This window comes from Mirounga angustirostris, unplaced genomic scaffold, assembly GCF_029215605.1.
Source record: "Mirounga angustirostris isolate CCGP_5_RB_7025 unplaced genomic scaffold, mMirAng1.0.hap1 SCAF_7, whole genome shotgun sequence".
Taxonomy (NCBI): Eukaryota; Metazoa; Chordata; class Mammalia; order Carnivora; family Phocidae; genus Mirounga; species Mirounga angustirostris.
In genome coordinates, this window is record NW_026991715.1 from 95,642,518 (window position 1) to 95,668,214 (window position 25,697).

At 41.6% G+C, this 25,697-nt stretch overlaps 1 protein-coding gene across 1 annotated transcript in view; it reads right to left on the reverse strand.

Moving 5' to 3' along the window:
- DOCK2 (dedicator of cytokinesis 2) overlaps window positions 1–25,697 on the reverse strand; it is a 419,219-nt gene that overhangs the window by 383,415 nt on the left and 10,107 nt on the right. Inside the window, exons 2-6 of the mRNA XM_045901591.3 lie at window positions 14,685–14,768; window positions 6,315–6,355; window positions 5,185–5,240; window positions 4,601–4,697; window positions 761–909 (exon numbers count right to left, since the gene is read on the reverse strand). Coding sequence (XP_045757547.1) covers window positions 761–909; window positions 4,601–4,697; window positions 5,185–5,240; window positions 6,315–6,355; window positions 14,685–14,768 — 427 coding nt within the window. The remainder of the gene's footprint in view (window positions 1–760; window positions 910–4,600; window positions 4,698–5,184; window positions 5,241–6,314; window positions 6,356–14,684; window positions 14,769–25,697) is intronic.

A 25,697-nucleotide genomic window follows, 5' to 3' on the forward strand; every position in this document is an offset into this window, starting at 1 on the left:
TGGTTCTGCCATTAATAGCCATGTGATTCTGGACAAATTACTTGGCCTCTTTAAGGGCCTTAGTTTCTTCATCTGAAAACAAATGTGGACAATAAAACTGCATGCCCCATAGAGTTATAAGAATTAAATAAGACACTGAATGTAAAACATGTAGCATCAAGCCTGATACATAATAAGCTTGGATTAAGTGTTACTTGTAATATTATTATCACTACTATTATTATCAGTGGGTTGTCCTGCCTCAAAAAGATGTCTCATGTTCTCTTTAACTTAAAAGCATTCAAACTCCAAACACTTTCTGCTTCTTCACTTTTGAGGAAACACTTTTGTAACTATGCATATGAGTTAGCTGATGGCATGTGGCTTGGATAATTTAGGATGGGGGAAGGGACATTAAGTCTCACACTGGGATTTAAGGGAGAGTTTTGTAAGTGCAGAAATAAAATGACAACTAAGCCAAAAGTGAACCAGCATGATTGTGCTCCCCAGCCCCTCGGAAGTAGGTTAAATGAGTGTCCTAAATCTCTCAGCCCAGTAATAAGCACTGCATAAGCAAGCCCTCTCTCTGCTTGCATGTCCCTAGGTCCCACGGGGGTGATAAGAAAGGCACACAAGCACCGAGTTGGTAACAGCCTTCTCTCAAATAGAAAGTGGCAAACAACGCATCTAAAAATGAAACCAAGTTTCTCTGGAGGGAGACAGGGAAGAAGGGGGCTAGGTAGGAGAAGAGAGCATTTTTTCTGAGAAAAGAGAGACTTACTTGTTGCCATAGTCAATTTTAGATGTGACTTTCTGCTTCAGTTCCTTCAGCTCATCCTTGGGCAGAGTTCCTGAGAGGAGCTGGGACCGCCACTCCATCAGGTCATACATCATGGACTGCACCTGCATGAACCGTTCCTTTTTGCTGGCCTACAAGACAGGAAACAGTGCACAGTCACATGGACCGAGGGTGTGTTGGCATCTATGTGGCAAACTGTGTCAAAGTCAATCAAGCATGTTCAGGGGTCATGACATGGACATCTCTCCTGGCCCCTACCCAGCTATCAATGGATTGGGCGGTAGTCTCCATCATCCACATATTTCCTCCCGCTGGGCCACAGAGACTTCCAGAAATGAAAGTGATAATCCTAATCACTTCTGGCTAAAGAAAGCGTGATCTCTGGACTGCCATCAGAAAAGATACTCATTGAGCAGAAATGCCATGAATATCTGCTGTAACGCAGGTCCCAGAGCTCAAGCTCTTTAAGGCTGGGAACCAGGACCATTTTTCTGGTGATAAAGGCCTATTTCTAGGGCAGCATTCCCCCACATGTGACGTGTACAACCTGTGGGACACAATGGCTTTGGTGATACAAAGACCCAATGTTAAATAACACAGACCCATATGGTGATTCTCCTTCCATCCTTGTAGAAAGGAAGGAGAAAGGTGCAGTTTCATGGTAATATGTCTTTTTTTTAAAGATTTTATTTATTTATTTATTTGACAGAGAGACACAGCGAGAGAGGGAACACAAACAGGGGGAGTGGAAGAGGGAGAAGCAGGCTCCTGGCTGAGCAGGGAGCCCGATGCAGGGCTCAATCCCAGGACCCTGGGATCATGACCTGAGCTGAAGGCAGATGCTTAATGACTGAGCCACCCAGGCACCCTTCATGGTAATATGTCTTTAACCCCTCTTTCACGTTTGTCAGTTCCTTTTTTTAACAAAGAGAGAGAGGTCTTGAGCTCAGAGCTTTTGACAGGTACTATAGCAAGCATTTAATAACATTGCCTTGTTTTCATTGTTTTTATTTGAATAATGTTCTTCTAATCATGCCAAGCACTTTTGGCTTTCCATTTGGGAAAGCATACACACACACACACACACACACACACATATGTATTTGTCCTTTGTCCCCAGTTCTTGGCACACAGCTCCTAAAGCCCTTGAAATTTCCTGAGTGATAAGAGCCTCTTTTCTTATTCATAATGGGCTCCTTTTGACCATACCTGAGTTTATGCTAATGACATGACTCTTGGTGGCCCCCTCCACAGCTTCTGGATGGGAAGCTGGATGCCAGAGGAATCTACCATGTGATTAGAGAGTTGGAACTTTCAGCCCCACTCCCATCCCCTTTCCCCTTCCAGGAAGGGAGAGAGGCTGGGGATGGAGTTCAATCACCCCCTTCCCCTTCGAGGAAGGGAGAGAGGCTGGGGATGGAGTTCAATCACCAATGTCCAAAGATTTCATCAATCATGCCTATGTAATGAAACTTTGATTAAAACTTCCAATCAACAAGGTTTAAGGAGCTTCCCAGATAGTGAACATATCTATGTGCAGGGAAAGCGGCATGCCGAGAGAAGGCATGGAAGCTCTGTGCTCAACCCCACCCTACTTCCCTTACCTGTGTATCTCTTCCATTTGGCTGTTCCTGCATCGTAGTCTTTTTTTTTTAACACTTTTTTTATTTTTATTTTTTAAGATTTTATTTATTTGAAAGAGAGACACAACGAGAGAGGGAACACAAGCAGGGGGAGTGGGAGAGGGAGAAGCAGGCTTCCCGCCGAGCAGGGAGCCTGACGCGGGGCTCGATCCCAGGACTCTGGGATCATGACCTGAGCCGAAGGCAGACGCTTAATGACTGAGCCACTCAGGTGCCCCTAAACGCTTTTTTTTTTTAAAGATTTTATTTATTTATTTGAAAGAGAGAGAGCATGAGCAGGGGGAAAGGCAGAGGAAGAGGGAGAAGCAGACTCCCCACTGAGTGGGGAGCCAGACATGAGTCTCCATCCCAGGACTCTGAGATCATGACCTGAGCCGAAGGCAGTCACTTAACTGACTGAGCCACTGAGGCACCCCTGCATTGTAGCCTTTATACTAAAACAGTGATCATAAGTATAGCTCTTTCCAGAGCTCTGTGAATTGATCTAAGGAATTAGGAGACCCGAGGTGGAGGTAGAGAGGAATGATGAACCCCTGAATTTGTACTAAGTTTGGACAGAAGTGCGGGTAGCCTGGGGACCCAAGACTTGCAACTGGCATCTGAAGTGAGGTCAATCTTGTAGTTTTGAGTTCGTAACCTTATGGAATCTGAAACTGACTCTGGGGAGTCAGCATTAGAATTGAATTGAATTATAGTGTTGGAGAATTGGAAATCGTTGTTGGAATGACATGGCATGCTGTAAAATTCCTTACGTGAATTACTTAAGTTTACTAAAAAGGGAGCCAATTTAGGTATTAAGCAAATATAATACAGGTGGTATGCAGACATGGCAAGAATCATGAAGGTGATACTGGAATACCAGAGGTTGAAAGTTCTCTTCACTAAGGTAAAGGGCATGATGGACTTGATATTCAAAGATTTCTTAAGGGAAGACACCAAGCTTCCACGGTGTAGGTGTATGTGACGTTTAAAAAAGGGGTAGTGGAGGGGCGCCTGGGTGGCTCAGTCGTTAAGCGTCTGCCTTCGGCTCAGGTCATGATCCCAGGATCCTGGGATCGAGCCCCGCATCGGGCTCCCTGCTCAGTGGGAAGCCGGCTTCTCCCTCTCCCACTCCCCCTGCTTGTGTTCCCTCTCTCGCTGTCTCTCTCTCTCTGTCAAAAAATAAATAAAATCTTTAAAAAAAAAAAAGGGGGGGTTAGGGCTCCTGGGTGGCTCAGTCGTTAAGCGTCTGCCTTCGGCTCAGGTCATGATCCCAGGGTCCTGGGATCGAGCCCCGCATCGGGCTCTCTGCTTGGCGGGAAGCCTGCTTCTCCCTCTCCCATTACCCCTGCTTGTGTTCCTGCTCTCGCTATCTCTCTCTCTGTCAAATAAAAAAAAAGGGGGTAGTAGAGATGAATACTTAAACCACTTGAGCTTCAAGTTACTGTTTTCCCCCGAAACTTTCCTAACAACTTTTGGGAAACTTTTATAGAATTGGATGTGCCAATTACCATATATTATGAAGTATCCACATGGGAGTCGACATTTATGACCATAAAATTTAAGTCTACAAATAGCGTGTGTACACCAGCAGGTGTGCACAGTGCTGTAACAGAGATGCAGTAAGACTTGGTTGACATTTTCACTCTCAGCTTAATGGTTTTCTTAGCTAACTGTTTTCATTGAGGAGCTTTAGAATCATCAAAGGAGGATTTAAAATTAGATTTGCTTCAATACAGGGAAAACACATACAAAATGTGCTCTTTGTTTTTCCAGGGTCAAAGCTTCCTCATAGACCTAAGGACAATAGCCATTAATTAGTTAATTAAGTTAATTAATATATTAGAATGGTGTTTTTCCAGGTATTGTCAGCAGACTACCAAATCAAAATCCCCAGGGTTTATTATAATGTGGAGTCTCATGACAGGAAGCTTTATTTTTTTAACAAAAATTTTTGCACTCGTTTTAAAACCAAAGGATCACATCAGACCCCCATGTATTATTGGCTGGGTCACAAGCTCACTGTGTGGCTTTGAGAAAGTTACCTAACTTCTCTAGACCTCGATGTACTCATACTGTTTGTCCTACTATGTCACGGGAGCTACCTTGGCCTGCCCTGCTAATGGCTAAATTCCAAATCTGAACCAAAGCAAAGACCTCAGGAAGCGTCCATCCCAGGGAGCAGGGTTCTGGGTCTCACCACGTAGAGCTGTTTCCAGATGCTGCCCCATTCCCAAAGTGTCGTTGTCACTTCTTGTGCCAGAGGAATTTCTGCAGGAATGATGTTCTCGATATTTCTATTTAAGGTGGGAGACAAAATTGTGTGAAATTGAGACCCAGGTGCTAACAAGATAAAATGTTGGCAAATTTGCATTAAGCTGCAGCTGCTGAGAGGGGCCTTGCTGGCAGGAGACTAAACAGCCTCCAATAGCCACACCAATTACATTATGCAAATGCAAAGAACTTCCTTTTTAATGTCCTCCTTCATTGGGGTGGGCCCTTCAGCTCATTATTCAGGATTAATCGACTTTAATATAGTTCAAAGGCAGCTGCTGGGTGAAAAGTTTGATTCTCCAAACTTCCTAATACCCCCCAGAATCAGATCTGAACGGAATCAATGTGGATTAGATATCCCATTGCATGAGGAAAAGGGGACACACAAACGTGGGCACGGAGAAGGGGGATCAGCTGATTCACATCTGCCAAGTCAGGCTTTCAAAGCAGATAGGACAGAGACATCTGTGAGCTGTGGGAGGGTCCGGTCTGGTGAAGAATGACAAATACCTTCTTTTCTCCACTGTCACTTCCTTGATGTGGATAAAGGATTTAGGGAAAATGCCCTGTTGGGAATAAAATAAGATAGAATAAAATAAAATGACATATCCTTACAGAAATAACTGAACCCAGGCCGTCATGGTTTTTCCCAAAAAACATGGACTGGTAAAACCCTCAAACTTTACAGGAATAATTCATTCTCTTATTTCTACTTCTCACCAGCTCTCCACCGGTTGTTCTAGATCCCGTAATAGCCCTAGATTCCCAAGGATGCTCCAGTCCCATTGTGGACACTCATCCTTCCAGATGGACAAGACAGGAGAGCATAAAAGACTCACTCTAAGTGAGACAAGGTGCTCTGTCTCTCCCCTGTCCTGCCCAAGGCCAGGAAAGCAGTCACCCTTCAGTCATAGCTGGAACATCAGGTCCTAAAGCAAAACAGCATCCTTGGTTGCATATGGGCTATCTTGATATGAGACTTATTTTCCCCTGGATTTATTTTATTGTTCTTTGGAGAGCAGAGTAGGATCATGCCTCCTAATCAACATGTCAGGGAGGAAGGAAGAAGTGTCTTATTTCCTTGCCCCCTAAGCTTGGCTCAGTTAACAAGAGAAGCTTATCAATTATTTGGAAATCCTTCATAAATTAACCAGGGTGCACACTGGAGACATCTGCTTCTGCACTAGACACCGTGAGCAATAAGACCAGTAAAACAGGTGGCTGCTCTCATGGAGACCATGGTGTAATATGGAGTTGGAACAAGTGAACTCCCCAAGGGCAGAGACTGGACTTGTCTCCATGAGGTGAGGCAATGTCGAATGCCCCCACACAACTCCAGAGAAAGACAGCAGAAGATAAATTGCAAATAAAACATGCACAATTCCATGGGGAGTCAAGGAAGGGAGAAATCATATGTAATTGGCATAGGAAAAGTCGAGCTCCAGAGGTTAGCCTTAACGGGGAAGGGAGTTGAGGCACAGCAAGGGCCAATGTGTAGAGGTGGGAAAGCACAGGACACAAGGAAGAAGAAATGAGACAAAAATGCTGGGGAGCTATAGTGGGAGATAATTGCCCAAAGGGATTGAAGCCTCATGTAAAGACATCTAACATTGTTTCAAATAAAAACAGATTGGCCTTACCTGTAACATTTTGTGCTTTAGGAGGTATCCCCTATACCAATCTGCAAAGAGAAAATAAACAGGTCTCTTATCTATTCCTACAAGTTTATTGCTGGTTTTGTTGTTGTTGTTGTTCTGTTTGTTTTTAACTAGCAAAGAAACTACTGCAAAGTGCTTTAGACCTTAGGTACAGATACAAGTCTGGAAGCCACTAGGCTTCAACAATCTGTTGAATTTGTTGCCAACATCTCCAAAAAGCATCTGAAAAGACAGGGATTTCACATACCAATGTGAATTTCCTCCTTTTGAAAAAATAGAAGGCCTGGGGATGGTGGTCACAGTTGGCTTATGGTGAAGGGCAGCTGGTCCCATCAGACAGGGCAGGTGCCTCCAACTCACCAGCCTCCACCCAGCCCTTTACTTATTTCCATTACCTGCCTGGGTCCTGTGTTCATGTGCATGTTTCAACCTCCGCCTTACAGACATAGAAAGGCTAAGGGAGTCCGGCAAACATCCTAAAATAATACCCGCAGTTTTAACAGCAGCAAATAGTGTCTAATATGTGATTTGCAAAAGTTAGTCATTACAAAACAGGTAAGTTCAGAGATGGATAAAAGGATAGGAATTTTAAAAGGTTCTTCCCTTTGCAAGAACATAAAAAATGATTCAATTAACAGAAGTCCAAATTATACACAGTCCTCGAACAAAATGAGCCTCAGTGTAACAAGTATTGATGACTATAATGAGTCCACTGGCCTTTGGAATGATTCAAGCACAGACAAGTAGTGGCATTTGTCATCTTTGTAAATAAAAAGTGTCTGTCAGGAGCCTCATTAGCAAACCCTCATTACTGGGCTGACAGATTGTTGTCGAAACATGTTCTCAACAAACATACATGCAAACCCCCAAACAAACAAGTTAAAATGCAAAGTCACCCTTCATAGTCATGAGCCAGCTTGAAGGTCAGGTCCTAAAGAAAATTCTAAAGCAACAGAGGCCCACAGTGGCTCCTATTTTGAGAAACAGAGAGAAAGGAAGGAGAAAAGGAAGGAGAGGGAAGAAAAAAAAAAAAAAAAACCAGAGAGAAATGAATGGATTTCAGAGAGAAAGAATCTCAGGTTTGGAATAAAGTACCATTCTAGGCACTCATCATATATGAAGTCTTTTAATCCTTGTACAAACTAGGAGGTAGGAACTGTAATTATGCCATTTTGCAAGAGTGGCCTACCTGAGGCAGAGAGAAGTTAAGTAACTTTCCCAGGGTTACACAGCTAATAAGTGACAGCGTCAGGATTTCAATGTAAGCAGCCATCATACTGTGTTTCCTGTCTAATGGAGGAAGGAGCATGGTCCTTTCCTAATATTTCCTTCCCCCAATATCTGAATCCCCACGATCTCACTAAGCTACTTTCCAGCTGAATACTTCCAGTGCTGGAAACTTCATGAAGCATCACATTCTATGTTTACACTCCTCTAATAATTTGTCCATAACTACTGGTAATAATTAACCATTAACAATAGCACTTATCCTTTCTGAGTTCTTGCTGTGTGTCAAGAATTCTGGTAAAGTTTTTGTTTTGTTTCTTTCAAATTATAAATTAATCTTCACAACAATCCTCTAATGTAGATACTATTATTGCCTCAGTTCTGCAAATGAAAATAGAGAGGCACGGAATGATTAAGCAACTTGCTCATGATCACACAGCTAGTGGGTGATGTAACTAAGATTTAAATCCAAGCATCTAACCCCACAGAGATGACACTCCACAGCCTTGCATTATAACAACTCCTTTGTTTGCAGTTTTACCCCATGCCACCAACTAGATAAAAAACATCTTTGGAATATTGGTAGCTACCATTTACTGATTACCTAATGTATGCAAAGCTGTACGCTAAGTGTTGTACATTCTCTCTTTTAAAAATCAACAATTATCATCATCATCAACAAAAACAACAACAACCAAGAAAGTTGTGCATATTTTCTATTTTATTTCCTGAACCCACAGATTTTGAATACTATCGCTTTTTCCAGTGATTTTTTTCAGTCATTTCAACATATTTCCATAACAACAAAGTAAACGAAACATGCTTCAAATTTAACAAAATGTAGTTTACTGATGATTTGGCCTCCTCATTCAGAAGAGAAGAAAACTTAACTTTCACATGACCTATCTCTAAAGCAAACCCAAAGGGCCATCTCCCTGCAAAATACACTTTAAAAAGACACCCTGTCAAGTGCTCATAATGACACTCTCTTACCCTAAAAGCAAAGAACTTAGATCACTCGATGAAGTCGTTGGTCCAGAAGCTGCTACATGGCTCTGAGTATACCCTACTCAGCAAGCGGTAGATCCAAAATTCTCTTTGCAGCTGAACCAAGAATGAGGTAATGCACTTAGAAACTTGGAAAGAGCTCCAGATATCTTTGAGAAAAGCAACTCTCAGAATGGTATGTATGGTGTGGTCCCATTTCTAGGAAACAACAAAAGCTATGCCTTACTTTAAAAAGCATAAGCTTCTATGGTCAGACTCCTCCCTCATACCTTCCCTTTGTTTCATTTTACTAGTAAACACAATTCAAAAGCTCTTTGGGAACCACTGTACAGAAACCCCATTGTCTTCCTACTAACAGTAAGCCCCCATGATCCAGACAGGTGTATATATCTGTAGGTGGACTGGAACTTTCCCTGTTGTTCCAGAAGGGAAGCAAATAATTGAAGGTGGAGCAGACATTCCCTCTGAAGGGCTTACAAAGAAGAGTCTAAACAAGCAGGGCTACCCCCAAAGACCATCCCGCTACCACAGTCTATGTAATTAGAAGAGAGAGAGAGAGAGACAAAGAAACAGAGGGGTCTTTGGAGGTGGTAGTTGTTGCCTTAGGAGTGCTTGGTATAGCTTCCCCAGCCCTAAGCCAAATCCAAACATGGGGGTGTGGTCCAGGAGATTTACTCCTAGGGACATGTGGCATCTCATTCCCTAGCTACAAGACTATGCATACAGGGCACTGGCTGATCTTTGGGCTTATTTGATCAAGGAACACAGAGAATTGGAAAGAAAGCACCCCAAACTCCTACCCACCCCAACCTTATTTAAAATGGAGAAAGAAGGGTGGCATTAAACTGGATATAGGATTGAAGTCTTCTTGTGAAATGTCATTAAATATCAGGAAAGATGTCAACCAAATGTGACTGAAGAAAGTGATTGAAGAAAAATCACACTGATTTTTTTATGTTTATCTCCCCATGAGGAGTTCTGACTGCTCAATAAACATATGTATTTTGCACATCTAAAATCAGAACATAGAATGTTTATTCAGGCTCTGGGTAAAAGAGGCAGCCTGAGAGATGTACTATGGACCAAAAAATAAGCATTAGGATATCTAAGGCTTAGTAACAACAGGTATCCTTCTGAACTATTTGAGTTTTCAACACAACAAAATATTATCTTTATAATAAAAAGTTAACTAAAATGAGCTCTAGTGAAAGGAAATTCGTTCATGTCTAATGCTCCAGGTGAGGTGTTGCCTTCCTCATTCATCCAGATGAATAAATTTAGTATAGGCAAGGAAGGGCTGGCCTCACCCATTCCAGGCAATCAGAGGGCCAGCTTCCAGGTTCTCTGGGCCATATTATAAAGATACATACCTGCTAGTCTCCATATAGCTCTATATAATGGGGGGAAGAATGGAATTAGCCAACACAGAGCACCTAAGAGTTAGGCATGGTGCTAGACAGCTTCTTTACTTTCTCTCACACTATCCACATAACAAGCCCAAGAACAGGCAATGGTAACCCATTTCACAGGTGAGAAAACTGAAGCCTACCTACCCAGCTAGTGGGTAGTGGAGCAGAGAATAACTTGCTGATTCAAAAGTCCATGGTCTTTCCACTCCTTTTTTGGTTTGTTTGTTCGTTTGTTTGTGGGGAGGATTTAAAAACTACTGGGGGCACCCGGGTGGCTCAGTCAGTTAAGCATCTGCCTTCGGCTCAGGTCATGATCCCAGGGTCCTGGGATGGAGCCCCATGTCTATCTCCCTGCTCAGTGGGGAGTCTGCTTCTCCCTCTGCCCTTCCCCCTGCTCACACTCTCTCTCTCTCTCTCTCAAATAAATAAATAAATAAAATCTTTAAAAACTATTGAAAAGTACAAAGAATAAGATAACTACTCATATTCCTACCACCTAGAATTAATCATTGCTAATATCTGGAGATAGGTGCTTCAAATCTTCAAGACTATATTATTTTTTTTTGTCTAAAATTGATAGGGACTGTTACAAAGAATTTAAAGTAAGCAGAAAAGTATAAATATAAGAGCTAAAAGAATTATCCTGAATCCTATTACCCAGAAAAAGGAAAATACTATTAAAAATCATCTTAGTCAACTTTTCATTTATATTTATATACACAGGATGGTAGATGGATAAAAAGATAAAATATGATTTTTAAAATACTCTTATAAAAATCAGCATAAAGACACTGCATAAATAACAATCTCAAATACCAAACTTAATCTTATTTGTATTTGATAGAAGGAAAAGAAATGAAGTGAAATTGAAGGAAATGTTGAAACTTTGATTAAATATTTCTTCTTAGGGGAACCCTCGTGCTCTGCTGGTGGGAACACAGACTGGTGGTACAGCCATACTGGAGAACAGTATGGAGGTTCCTCAAAAAGTTAAAAATAGAACTACCCTACGATTCAGCAATTGAACTACTAGGTATTTACTCAAAGAATACAAAAATGCTAATTCAAAGGGATACATGCACCCTGATGTTTACAACAGCATTATCTACAATAGCCAAATTATGGAAATAGCCCAAGTGTCCAACAATGGATAAATGGATAAAGAAGATGTGGTATATATATACATATATATGTAATAGAATATTACTCAGCCATAAAAAGAATGAAATCATGCCATTTGCAAAGACATGAATGGAACCAGAGAACATTATGTTAAGTAAGTCAGTGAGAGAAAGACAAATACCATATGATTTCACTCATGTGGAATTTAAGAAACAAAACAAACGAGCAAAGGGAAAAAACAGAGAGAGAGACAAACCAAGAAACAGACTCTTCACTCTAGAGAACAAACTGATGGTCACCAGAGGGGAGGTGGATAGGGGGATGGGTGAAATAGGTAATGGGGATTAAGGAGTGCACTTATTACAATGAACACAGGGTGTTTTATGGATATGTTGAATCACTATATTGTATACCTGAAACTAATATTGTATGTATGTTAACTATAATTTAAATAAAAACTTAAAAATAAGATAAATGTTTCTTTTTTATAAAAAAGATTTCCTAAAAACTCCTTTAAAATAAAAATAGTTATGAAAAGCATTAAAAGATTGAAGTGATTATGATTTTTTAATTGTAATATTTTATTTCTAATTGATATTGACCAACTCTCTATTATGATAACATCATAAAGTTAATCTATTCCCTTCTACTCCTCACTTCTCAATTTTATATGTTTTCTTTATATTGTCCACTTTCCTAACAATAACATTTTTTGGTAGTCATAAATATTGTGACTTTTTTTTTTAATTTTTTTTTTTAAATTTTATTTATTTATTTGAGAGAGAATGAAAGAGAGCATGAGAGGGAGGAGGGTCAGAGGGAGAAGCAGACTCCCCGCTGAGCAGGGAGCCCGACGCGGGACTCGATCCCGGGACTCCAGGATCATGACCTGAGCCGAAAGCAGTCGCTCAACCAACTGAGCCACCCAGGTGCCCCAATATTGTGACTTTTAATATCAATCTCTATAAATTGATTCATTTGGACTCAATGCTTACCACTATTTCTTTCTTTTTTTTTTTTTTAAGATTTTATTTATTTATTTGAGAGAGAGAGAGAGAGAGCACATGAGGGGGGGGGGTCAGAGGGAGAAGCAGACTCCCTGCTGAGCAGGGAGCCCGATGCGGGACTCGATCCCGGGACTCCAGGATCATGACCTGAGCCGAAGGCAGTCGCTTAACCAACTGAGCCACCCAGGCGCCCACCACTATTTCTTTTTATCACAGCTTTTTAATTCCTGTATTTTTAAATTTTGACTCATCTCTCAATTGGCTGGATTTTATTTTTCAAGTAGGTTTCTGCAAAAGGGTTTCATGGGCACACCCAAGTTCTTTTTGTTACACCATCCTGACTTATTTTTGACTAACACTGTGGCTTTCACTTTTTTATATTTGATGGTAACAGGTTTTCAATCAGAATCATAGGCAGAACTCCCCATCTGCAAAGCAGACAATACCAGGCCTGATCTCAGAGCCTGTAGCTGTCCGAGGCCCTCAGGGAAACCTTAGGGTCCATAAATTTCAGTTAAAACTCCATATAATGAAGGGGGTGGGAAATCAGAGGGGGAGACGAACCATGAGAGACAATGGACTCTGAGAAACAAACTGAGGGTTCTAGAGGGGCGGGGGTGGGGGGATGGGTAAGCCTGGTGATGGGTATTAAAGAGGGCACGTTCTGCATGGAGCACTGGGTGTTATACACAAACAATGAATCATGGAACACTACATCAAAAACTAATGATGTAATGTATGGTGATTAACATAACATAATAAAATTAAATTAAAAAAAAAACTCCATATAGATATGGGTGTAGGCATGATAAGTGTTTTGTATACCAATTCGCTGTTTTGTATACCAATGCTTCAGATAAATAGAATCATGTTAACAGACTTCTGAACACTGAATATGTATTTTCAAAGTATTCACAAATTGGCGATCACTCACTAAATTAATATGCCCAGCTCTTTCCAGAAAGGCATTGTGGCCACTTATTACAAGGATACATTAAAATAAAACTAATAAAATAGAATTAAAAATGGAAAACCAGAACCGAAGAGGTTAGTAACAAGGACACTAATCCACAAAAGCTCTTCTGCTTGTTTGTTTTTTGGTTTGCATGCATTGTGTGTGTCTGCTTGTATACATGTGTTTGTATATGTGTATATATGTGAACATGCCTCTGTGTGTTTATGTTTGCATGTGTGTACGTGTCTGCTTGTGTATGTGTGTGCGTCAATCTGCAGAATTGCCTTGAAAGTTACACATAGCTGATCTGGCACTGGGGATAAGACCTGTCCTGTGGGTTGCCATGAGGAGTGCCCAGACTAACATGTTATAAGGAAGTTAGCATAGTGCCCCCAGTATGTAGTAAGAATCTAAACACGGCTAGTTCTGTAAGCAACCTCCTTTCCTCTGGCTGGTTATTTCCCCTGGAGGGGGCCTCCTTCACAGCAACAAGCCTGCTTCCTCTCCACCCCTCACTCCTGTCCCAGCACAAGAGCTCTCTAATCTAAGGGATTAGCTCGGAGGGAGGGATGTGCCTGGGTGCTCAGTCCAATCATTTCTTTTTATATATATATATAATTTTATTTATTTATTTGAGAGAGAGACAGAGAGAGTGAGAGAGAGCATGAGCAGGGTGAGGGGCAGAGGGAGAAGCAGACTCTCCGCTGAGCAGGGAGCCCCATGTGGGGCTCCATCCCAGAACTCCGGGATCATGACCAGAGCCAAAGGCAGATGCTTAACCAACTGAGCCACTCATTTCTTTCTTGCTTCTTGCTCTGCCCAGCTACAGGAAGGACATATGCTCCCCACACAGTAGGAGTAGAGGCAGGCCCAGGGAGGGGGAGACCGGCGGAGGCCCTGCTCTGCCAGTGAGGACTGGGAGAGCCTGCCTGACTGTGGCTGACATATTGGCAAGTTCATTTGGCTCTTATACCCTAGCCATGTTCCCAGTATCAATTTTATCAGTGACATAGGTGATATATTGGTTTATAATGCCCTGACTTATGGGTCCAAGGCCATTAGCTTTTGTGTAAATTTTAAAAAGCACCCTTACCACCTCCACCACCATGGGTGAACACAGCCCAATAGCCATTTGGCTTCACAAGAGGATGGCACCTCTGGGAAGAAAGAGATGCCACTTTGCCCAAGACAGGGTTCCCAGCTTGATGCAGGGTGTGAGCACTGCTCCCAGGACCAGGTACAGTGCCCATACCACACAGTTGTGCATAGCAGTCCTTTTGGAATCAAGGGTATAATTTACTGAGCTCTTCAAAACCCTAATAGTGCTGATTTCCCTTAATAATCTTATTAGAAAGAAGGTGGATGTCACAGGCCTAAATAGCCCCATGGCTGTGATAAATGGACAGCACAAAAAACATCAAACCCCACAAGTCAGGCCTTTGCTACTAAGCATAAATTTTTTAAATAACAAAGCATTATTTTCAGTAAATTCTAATTGCTAATATTATCAAAATGCATAACAGACCACACACATTTGCAGGTTCCAAGAGAGGGCTAGAGGTGCTAGGTGTGTACTGCTGAGTCCCAACACCATCAGCCAGGGGGCCAGGCATCCGTGACTCACCTCCACAGGTCTCCTGTATTCGCACCACATCACCAATCTGCAGGGAGAGCTGGGGGGCTCCATTCCCCTGGAAGTTGTATATGGCTGTGAAACAAGAGAGGGGCAGCATGGTGAGACCTCTGGATACTGAGAATCACTGCTCCTCCTTGCTGTCCCTGAGTTTACCTGACACCCATGCAGCCTACATGGGTTAATAAGACCAATGCAGAAACCCACTGCCTACCACAGGAGTCAATGAAAGGCTAGCCTGGCTGCTAAAGGCCCCTACTTATAACCAAACCTGACCCTTCCCAGCACAGGTCTTGCACTCCAGTCTGCATGACAAGGAGGTTATTGATATCATCTACCATAGGGTGACCTCTCCCAGTGCACCAGGCATGTGCTCTGCACATCTCATTCCATTCTAACAGCAACCCTGTGAGGTACAAACTGTGATCCCATTTTACAGATGGAAAACAGAGGTGCTAAGTCTTAGTCAAAGTCTTCAGGCCAGGAAGTGACAGGAAAATCAGTATCTAATTTCCACATTCTCAACCACTATGATGAGCTACTTGCTGCTCCCCAGTTACTCCTTCCTGGTGACAACAGCCTAACATTCAAGGATGTGCCCTGTCTTCCCATTTCTATTATCAGTCCCCGAGGAACAGTAGTTGGCTATGAACATTCAGAGTCCCTCCTTGTGCTGTCAGAACCTCTGCTAACCCCTTAGAGCACATGATCATGACGTATCGTTGCAGGGCACAGGCCCTGTTCAGCATCACTCACTAAGTGGGGACCAGGTCACATTGTTCATCCAGATTAGGGATGCAGCCTACTTTCCAAAGGCTAGAATGAAACCACCAGCTTGGGAGGTTTTCAAGAACAGAATAGGGTACAATGCATGTGGTTTTATTTAAGGAAAGACTCTCAGGAGTTTTATTTAAGGAAAGACTCTTAAGGAAGAGGACAGTATGATCCTACAATGTTGTCATCATTCATTCATGCAGCAGACATTCAGTAAATGGGTACGATGTGCCAGGCATATGCAAGGCACTGATCTTACTTTTTTGGTGAACACAGAAATAAATATAAGTGTACAAAATATGAGACATGTGAAAGAGAAAACAATAGGGCCTGGTAGAGAGTTATGACACATCAACTTTTGTTGGGGTACTTAGGGAAGGCCTACCTGAGCTAATACATGAAGTATTTGAGCAGGTCAGCTATGGAGACAACAGGGAGGGGCATTTCAGGAAGAAGGAACAGTAGGTACAAAGGCCCTAAGGAAGGAAGACACTTGGCATATGCAGAGACCATCAAAAGAAACTGCTATGGATGGAGTATGATAAAAGATGAGAGGGTGACGCAAGATGAGGCTGAAGAGGTAGGGACCAAGTCAAACAGAGCCATGTGATGGATTTGGGCTTTATTCCAAGAGAATGGGAAGCTGGAAGGATTTTATTTATTTATTTATTTGGGAATAGCTTTACTGAGATATAATTTGCCAATTTATTAATTATTGTGTATAATTCAATGATTTATTCACAGAATTGTGAAGACATCACCATGATTAATTTTAGAACAATCTCATCACCTCACAAAGCTCCCCCAGCCCCAAGTAGCCACTAATCTACTTTCTTTCTCTACAGATATGCTTATTCCAGGCATTGCATATACATAGCATCATATAATATGTGGTCTTTTGTGACTGGCTTCTTTCACTTAGCACAATGTTCTCAAAATACATCCATTTGATAGTAACTGTAGGAACTCAATTCACTCCCTCTCCCATTGGTCCTCAGTTTCCTCATATGTCAACAAAACAAAATGCATTCAAAAAGTCTTCTTTGGGTGACTTCAGCAAAAATGGCAGAGTAAGGAACTCCAAGGGCCTGTCCTTCTAAAGAAGCAATGAAAAATCTGGCAAAAGCTCTCAGAATCAACTTTATCAGATCTCTGGAAAACAGTCAATAGTTTATAGCAATCAAGCAAACGCTTAATCAAGAAAAAGGCAATTGAAGCCTGGTAAAGCTTTGTGGCATTTTAACTTATTCCTGTCCCACTCTCTACTCCCCATTTCAGTGGCAGTTTTGAAAATGATATTCCACGTCCTTTGTGTGGGTTTCTAGAGCCAGAGGGAGCAGAGAGGACCTTGTTCCAAGAAACTGTAGTTGTCTGTTTTTTGATCTGTCTGTGGGCTCCCTAAAGGACTAGAGCTATGAGCTTGTCCTTTATTATTATTTATTATTTACACTTTGGAGGACCAAGAGGAGAGGAAATTAATTGAATCAATGGTGAGACTACCAGGAAGACTCAGGATTCCTCTTATTTAGTTCAATCTACCTTCTGCCCTGTTTGGTCACATGATTCATCAGCAGTAAGCCTCTATTTGGTCTGGAGACCACTGGGATTAGAGACACAGAGCAATAGCCTTTTCATGGGCCTTTTCACATGTGCTCTACCTCCTTCCATCCAATCTACACACAGCAGCAAGAGCAATAGTCAGTGCAATGGGATTATATCACTCCTCTGCTTAACTAACACCCTTCAGCCTTTCATCTGCTAGCATACATATAAACAAAAGATGGTCTACCCATACAATGGAATATTCTTCAGCCACAAAAAGGAACAAAGTACTGATAGTTGCTACAACATGGATAGATCTTGACTATACAATACCCACGTATACCAGGGGATCTAGAAGGCTATGCATGGATCTGGACACATGCTAAGAAAGGATGGGAGGAAGTCCTAAACTCTCAACTCTGATTGACCTTCAAGCTCCATGATGGCAGGAAATGCAGGTTAAGGCAGAGTTGCAAGTGGTCTGGCTACATATTAAAGGTATGCCCCTATCCATACATAGAGTCCAGCTACAAACACCAGATTTTTTTCTTTAAACTCCAGGCATTTGGAGATTTAAGTGACCAGGCTTCACAAAAATACTTTAGAAAAATCACTAGACAGACAAACTACTACAGCCTATACTAAGCAGCTACAACCAGTCCTGGAAAAGAGGAGAATTTGATATCTGAGTTAGCACATTATAATATTCAAGATATCCAGTTTTCAACACAAAATTATGAGGCATAAAAACAAACAAACAAACAAACAAACAAGAAAGGATGGCCCATTTACAAGAGAACAAAAAGAAAATAATAGGAATTCCCCACAGAAGGATAGACATTGGATTTGAGACAAAGATTTTAAATTGATTGTCTTAAATATGCTGAACTAGCTAAAGGAAACTATGGGCAAAGAACTAAGTAAAACCAAAAGATTAATGTCTCATAATACAGAGAATATTATTAAATAGATAGAAATGACAAACTAATAAAGCAGAAATTCTGTAGGTAAAAAGTACAATAACAAATGTGAAAAATTTATTAGAGAGACTCAATAGCAGACTTGAGCAGTCAGAAGAAAGAATCAATAACCTTGAAAGTAGGTCAGTTGAGATCAGCCAGACTGCAAAACAAAAAGAAAAACGAATAAAGAAAAATGAACAAGACCTAAGTGACCTGTGGGACTATCAAGCACACCAACTTCACGTAAGGGGAGTTCCATAATCAGAGGAAAGAGAGATAAAGGAACAGAAAGAATATTTGAAAAAATAATGGCCAGAAACTTCCATCTGATGGAAGACATGAATTTACAAACCCAAAAAGCTCAGTGAGATTGAGCAAAATAAACACAAAGATATCCACATTGAGACATAATTATCAAACTGTCAAAAACCAATGACAAAGAAAGAAACTTAAAAACAGCAAGAGAGAAGCAACTCATCATGTACAAAGACTCCTCAATAAAATTAATAAATGATTTCTCTTCAGAAACCAGAGGCTAGAAGGCAGTGGGATGACATATTTAAGTGCTAAAAGGAAAAAACAAAAACCTCAACCAAGCATTCTCTCTCTCACAAAATTATCCTTCAAAAATGAATAAGTTAAGAGATAAACAGAAAGGGAGGTCCATTGCTAATAGACAATTAGAAAGACAAATGCATAAAACAATAATTATAAATCTACAATAACGGGTACATCATGTATAAAAATGTAATGTGTGACAATAACAACAAACGGAGAGAGATAGATTTGTACAGAAGCAGATATTTTGTATACTATTGAAGCTAAGTTAGTATTAACTCAAAATATATTGTTATTATTGTAAGATGTTAATTGTGAACCCCAGATTAATTCCTATGAAAATAACAACAACAACAAAAATACAGAGAAAAGTAAATGAGAAAGGAATCAAATCAGCAAACTAGAAAAAAATCAATTAAACATTAAAGGTAGTAATGAAGAATTGAGGAACAGAAAAACATGTAAGATATATAGAAAACAAATAGCAAAATATTAGAAGTAAATCCTTTATGGGTGTTTACATCAAATGTAAATGAATTAAACCCTTCTGACAAAAGGCAGAGATTGACAGAAAGGATTATAAAACACCACCACCACCAAAACCAAAAAACCCACTATGATCCAACCATATGTTATCTACAAAAGACTCACTTTAGATCCAAAGACACAAGTTCAAAGTGAAAGAAAAAATGTTCCATGCAGGGCGCCTGGGTGGCTCAGTTGGTTAAGCAACTGCCTTCGGCTCAGGTCATGATCCCGGAGTCCGGGGATCGAGTCCCGCATCGGGCTCCCTGCTCAGCAGGGAGTCTGCTTCTCCCTCTGACCCTCCTCCCTCTCATGCTGTCTCTCATTCTCTCTCTCGCAAATAAATAAAATCTTAAAAAAAAAAAGTTCCATGCACATGGTAACAAAAAGAGCACTATAGTGGATATACTAATATTAGACAAAACAGACTTTAAGTCAAAAGTGTTACAAGAGACAAAAAAGAGCATTATATATTGGCAAAAGGGTCAATACACCAAGAACATATAACAATTATGAACATATATCCCTAATAACACAGCACCAAAATGTATGAAGCAAACATTGACACAATTAAAAGGAGAACTAGGCACTTCTATAATAATAATCAGAGACTTCAATATGGATAGAACAAGTAGGAATAAAATCAGTAAGAAAATAGAGGACCTGAACCACACTATAAGTAACCAGACCTAACAGACATACACAAGATACTCCATCCTACAGCAGTGGAATGCACATTCTTCTCAAGGGCATATAAAACATTCTCTAGAATAGCCCATATGTTAGGCCACAAAACATATCTCAATACATGAAAAATACTGAAATCATACAAAATAACTTTTCCAACCACAAAGGAACAAAGCTAGAAATGAATAACAGAAATAAAACTGGAAAATTCACAACTATGTGTAAAGTAAACAACATACACTTTTTTCTTTCCTTAAGTAGGCTCCATGCCCAGCATAGAGCTCAATGCAGGGCTCAAACTCGACCCTGAGATCAAGACCTGAGCTGAGATCAAGAGTCAGACGCTTAACCGACTGAGCCACCCAGGCACCCTGCAAACAACATACTCTTAAGCAACAAGGGATCAAAGAAGCACTCATAAGGGAAATTATAAAATATTTTGAGACAAATTAAAATGAAAACACAACCTACCAAAACTTATGGATGGAGTGAAAGCAGTAATCATATCAGTGAAGAGGGGCCTTCAAGAAGAAATGAGATCAGAACTGTTCTCAAACATAAACAAGAGGTATTTATAATGTTGCTTCACTGTGTCCCAGAGAAGCATATTTTCAGTTGCCCTTTCATGTTGTCTTTACAACTACTACATGAGGTAGCTACTATCCCCATTTTATAGATGAGGGAAATAAGGTTCAGAGGGTTTGAGTGGCTCACCCAGAATCTTCCCTTACCCTGTTAGTGGTAAGTCACAGAGCCAGGACTCAAACCCAGCCCTATGCCTTGCTCATTCTCTATATCTGTTGCCCCCACCCCGCCCCGCCCCGCCCCTCCCCAAAACCTAGATGGCACTATTCAGGTGTTCACCAGACCCTGCTTCATGCTTCAGTCTTGCCACATTCTCTAAGGGAAAAGAGGAAACTTACAGGCTATTTAGCCCAAACACCTATACAAATCAGCCCTTTCACCAAGAGACCAACTAGACTTCGTAGGTATTCATAACAAAGTCTCCATCCTGAGAGATGATAAAACTTGGGCGCCAAGAGTCTATCTGGAGTCAGAGAGATGTGGCTCCTGAGCCCAGTTCAACTCTTTGTTGGCTCTGGCCTCAAGCCCAGAGCGATAGCATGTGATATACAGGCTTTGCCTTGCACCAGGCTACCCAGGCAAGAGAGCATTGGAGGCTAGTACCCAACCTGTGATCTACTTGCAAGACCTGTACCTTCTCTGGGAACGGGAGGGATGTTTTTTTGTAATCCACAAAAATCACTGTAAGGGCCAGTGGAAAGCCTGCCTGAGCAGCAACTTCACCTCCCTGAGCCTCATTTTCCACAACTATAGAATGGAGGAGATGATAGTCCCTAATTTGCAGGGTCCTTAAGAAGCTCAGCTGAGGTTAAGACACAAAGGGCTTGACTTGTCTCAGGCCATAGTAAGTCCTCAATAAATGGTTGTCATTTTTCTCTTTATTAGCATTATAAAACCTCCTAAAGCAATCTATTCAGAAGACCTCCTTCAGAGCTCTTCTTTAGGTCACCTTTAAATCTGCCTCCCTGCAGTTTGCAACAAATGACACTGTTGGTCAACACTAAATAAAATTAATCCTTTGTTCAAAAGCAAACCTTGAGAAGGCCCTTAGGGGACTCAAGAATCTCTTCTCCTGCATAAACAGAGCATGTTTCTTCATTCCCTTTACACTTGGCCTGATTTCAAACCCTGTCCCCACACAGGCTGCTGATATTTGGACACACTCCAGCTTGCTGGTGCCCTAACTCAGACTCTCCACTCCCTGCTTCCTCCAACCCCAGAAATTTGGCTAAGAACCTGCCTGTCACAAGCCTGGACAGGGCCAAGGAGGCAACTGAGGTTTCTAACAGAAGAAAACCATCTATGAGTTGGCCTCTGAAGCACCAGCAAATTAGGTCTGTCCATCAGATATTTAGAAGGTGGGGAAAGACTGTGTTTTGTTCCCTGTCTCCTCCCCATCTTTCCTTAGGAATCTCTTCCTTGTTCCATCCAGCTCTGTCAAGTAAGAAAGTTCCAATCAATCAACCTAAGAAGATGTCTTGGACAGATCTTGAAGCCCAGTATTCAACATGAAGGTCTATATTCATTCCAAAGATTCACATTTTATGAAAATGAAAGTAACTGATGCTGCTGTTTAATTTATAAATGTATTTCTGCCTTTGCATAAGGGCCTCTGTTCTTAAGGCTCCATTTGGGGAAAAGCAGACATAACTGACAAAGGAAGTGGCTTTGCATACCAATACCCAATTCTGTTAAGTTTTCTAAATGACTAACAGGAAACTTTGAACCAGAATGCCACTGTTTGCTAAAGTTTGATTGCTTATCTATGATCCTCATTTGAGTTATTTCTGACCAGTGTAAAAACAGATCACCTTCTTCCCTATTCCCTATAGGCCTAACCACTGTCAACTTTTGAATAACGGATGAAAGGGGCAGATAAACATGAGGAAGATATAGGACAAAAAATAAGTAAAAATCACTGAAATCATTCTGCTCCACCCTATTCATGCCCACCCAAGGAAGATAGACAAGTGGCAGGTGGCAGGATTCCCAGAGACAAACGTTCTAGCTTCCTCTTTCATATAAGGTCTCCAAACACTAGAGAATATTGACACATCCCAATGAAGGATTTGACCTCTCCCTGTATCAAAATACTATACTCAGGAACCAAGGCAGCAGTTGGTTACCTACACGTCCACTCAGACCAAAATACTTATAGCTGAGGACCAAACGGATGTTGAAAGTACTAAGGCTATCTGAACTCATTAAACCCAATGAGAACTCTCATGTTGGAAATCCAGGTTGGCAAGCCAGTGGAAGCAGCTACTTTGAGACAGGTGAGACTTCCAACAACCCTAGAAATAGAATCCACTGATTAGCCACCAATTCTATGTAAACATATTGAGATACACTGCTCATCAGGAACCCAACTTGAGAGAAATAAGGAAAAAGTAAACACCACTGTTATAGCACAAAGTTCATAGAAACAACTAGGGTGGGGTCTCTGGAGTTTGTGCAATGTTAGAAGATAAGTACAATGTTTCTCTTGGATTTATAGATGAGGAAACTGAGACACAGGGAGGGTAAAAAACTTATCCACCTCATAACTTAGATAGAGAGGTCAATTGATTGATCCAGAAGTCTACCGTCTAACTACTGTACACACTGCTTGCCACCCTCCCCAAAATGGTAAACGCTTATTGGGCATATATTATGTACGAAGCATATATGATTTTCAATAGATATTCATTTGTGCATCTAGTTACTATTCTGGGTACTGGGATGACAGTGACAGATAAGACAGATAAAATCCCTAGCATTCTACAAATATCACCTCCTTTCATCTTCACAGTACTCCTCCAAGGTATTACCCTCATGTAACATATGAGAAACTCAAAGAGAGATTAAGAAACTTGCCCATGACCACACAGCTAGAAAGTGGTAAAAAGTGGATTCAAGCCCAGATCAGAGTCCAAAGTCCTTGCTTCCCTTACTAGCCCATTTCTGATGTTATAAATTAGTGTGTTTGTGTGTATGTCTGTATAGATGTAGGTGTGTGTGTGTGTGTGTACTGGATATATACTTAGTATATATATATATACACACACACATATATATGTGTATAAGTGCACATATATATAGTATATACACATATACTATACTTGTTCATTTCCTCTCTTTTCCAGCATCAATGAGGGTGAAGACAGTCTGCCTTGTTACCAATGAATTTCCAGTGCTGAGAACAGCACCAGGCCCACAGTAGAAGTTCAATCAATATTTACTGTGCTTTAATAAATACTTGTTGAACTGAAGGGATGTGAACATGAAGGGCAAGTACGCCCCTTCTTCTGGCTAAACTCTTTCTTGAATTTCTTGAGACTACTTCAGGAGATGCTGACCCAGCTTGGGTGCCAATTTTGATTGTAGCCATCAAGTGCCCTGTGATCTTTAGGATGGATTCATACCTCGTCTGGGGCCCTGCTCTTTGCTGACATGTTTGAAAACAAAAGCTTCAGCAAATAGCAAGTGTTAATAGAGTTTGGACAAGTTGATGCATCTGAGAAACAAAAACAATAATGGAGAAAAAGAATGTAATTGCCTGAAGCTCACTTATCTAGTCTCTGAGCTGGGCTTTGGAGGGTCTCTGCTCTAGGGGGGAACTGAACTAGCTTTCAATTTGAGTGAAACGCACTCATTGAAAATGCATAAACAGTTTGCCTGAACTCTCTGGGCAAGGCGTTGACGGGTTCAGCACCAAGGCAACATCCTGATGTTGCATCAGGGAGGGCAACTGTGATGACCCAGCAGAAGCTTCCAGCAGCAAGGCCAGAGCTCACATCCAATGTAAGTCAGTAGTGAATAAAGTGGGAGAATCACAGACTGAGGTAACCAAGGAGGAGGTGCTCCTCCACAGCCCAGGAGAGGCTTTCTGTGTACCGAGGCCTTTCTGTGTACCAGACACTATTCCAAGGGCTTTACCCACCTATGTAATCCTCACCATAATTCTGGGGTACAATTATTGTCATCTCCATTTTACAGATGAGGAAATTGAGGTAGTGTAAGATTGAGTGAATAGTCCAGGTTGACATAGCCAGGAAGGAGCCAAACTGCATACAACTGTACTCAGTTTTTAGTGAGTCAAAGTGACATGCCCAGCCAACAAGAAAAAGTTGGAATTGCCATGAGTTCTGTAAAACAGTGATTCTCAACTAAGGACAGTTTTGCCCCAAATGAACATTTACCAATGTCTGGAGACATTTTCAGAGGGGGCGGGGGGGAGGGGCAAAGTGAAGGAGCTCCTGGCATCCTGCTGGTAAAAGTCAGGGATGCAGCTAAACATCCTATAATGCACATGACAGCACCATAACAAAGAAATATCTGGCCCCAAATGTCAACAGTGTCAAAGTTGGTAAGTACTGCTCTAAAATATCATGATGGGATTCACTCTTTCCTTTACAGTGCTGCTATAGGTGCACACACATGCACTCACACACGAGTTCACGCATTCACAGGCTAGAGTTGGAAGAGTGGCTTTATGATGAAATCAAGGGCTAATTTCTTCAGCCCCTCACCTCTATTGCAGGGAGTGTTGGGCACTTCGCTGAATCCTGCATGTTAGAAAAGTAAGGTGAGAGGGGATAGATCCTGCTGTCCTGGAGATTTTGTGAAATCTAGTTGAACAGACAAAATAAGCCCACAAGAAACAAGAAATGTCTTAAAAGTAAAGGGCTCAGCTGTTGGTCATAACAGTTGTGGACTCTCAGAGGAGAGAGATCAAGAGGGGCCCCATGAAGGAAGTGAGACTGGAAAGAGAGGGAGTCGGAGAGGAGGGGGGAGAGGAAGGGGGAGAGGAGGGGGAGAGGGAGGGGGAGAGGGAGGGCAAGGGGAAGAAATGGAGTGGGAGCCCCAGAGGAGGCGAGTGGAGAAAAATGTGGTAAGGGCAGGGAAGAGGGAGGGGAAATTAGCTTGATGTGTACACAGTCCTAGTAAAGGAAATAGACCATGTGAATAGAGTCCCAGGGTGAGAACGGGGTTTGGGGCAATGGCCAACTATAAGGGTCCAGATATTTGGGGAAGAGTTCAAGAACACCCCATTTATTACTGTGCTGCTCTCATAGGACCCAGCCTTCTGACAGCGAAGGGTTAAGGTTGAGGAGATGAAGGCAAGATAGGGCAATTCAGTCCATCTGAATCTTATGAGGCCACCAGAAAGTGAAAACCTCCAACCCCTGTCACCTCCCCACCCCCATCCCCCACCCACTCATTCATCTACACACTTATCCAACACACTCAGCCATCCACCCTCCCATCCAACCATCCACCCAATGAACAATTACTAATTGAGCACCTGCTCTGTGCTGGAGAAGAGCAAGAGACATTGTCTTGCCCTCATGGAGTTTACATTCTATGGAAGAGCCAAATAATTCAACAT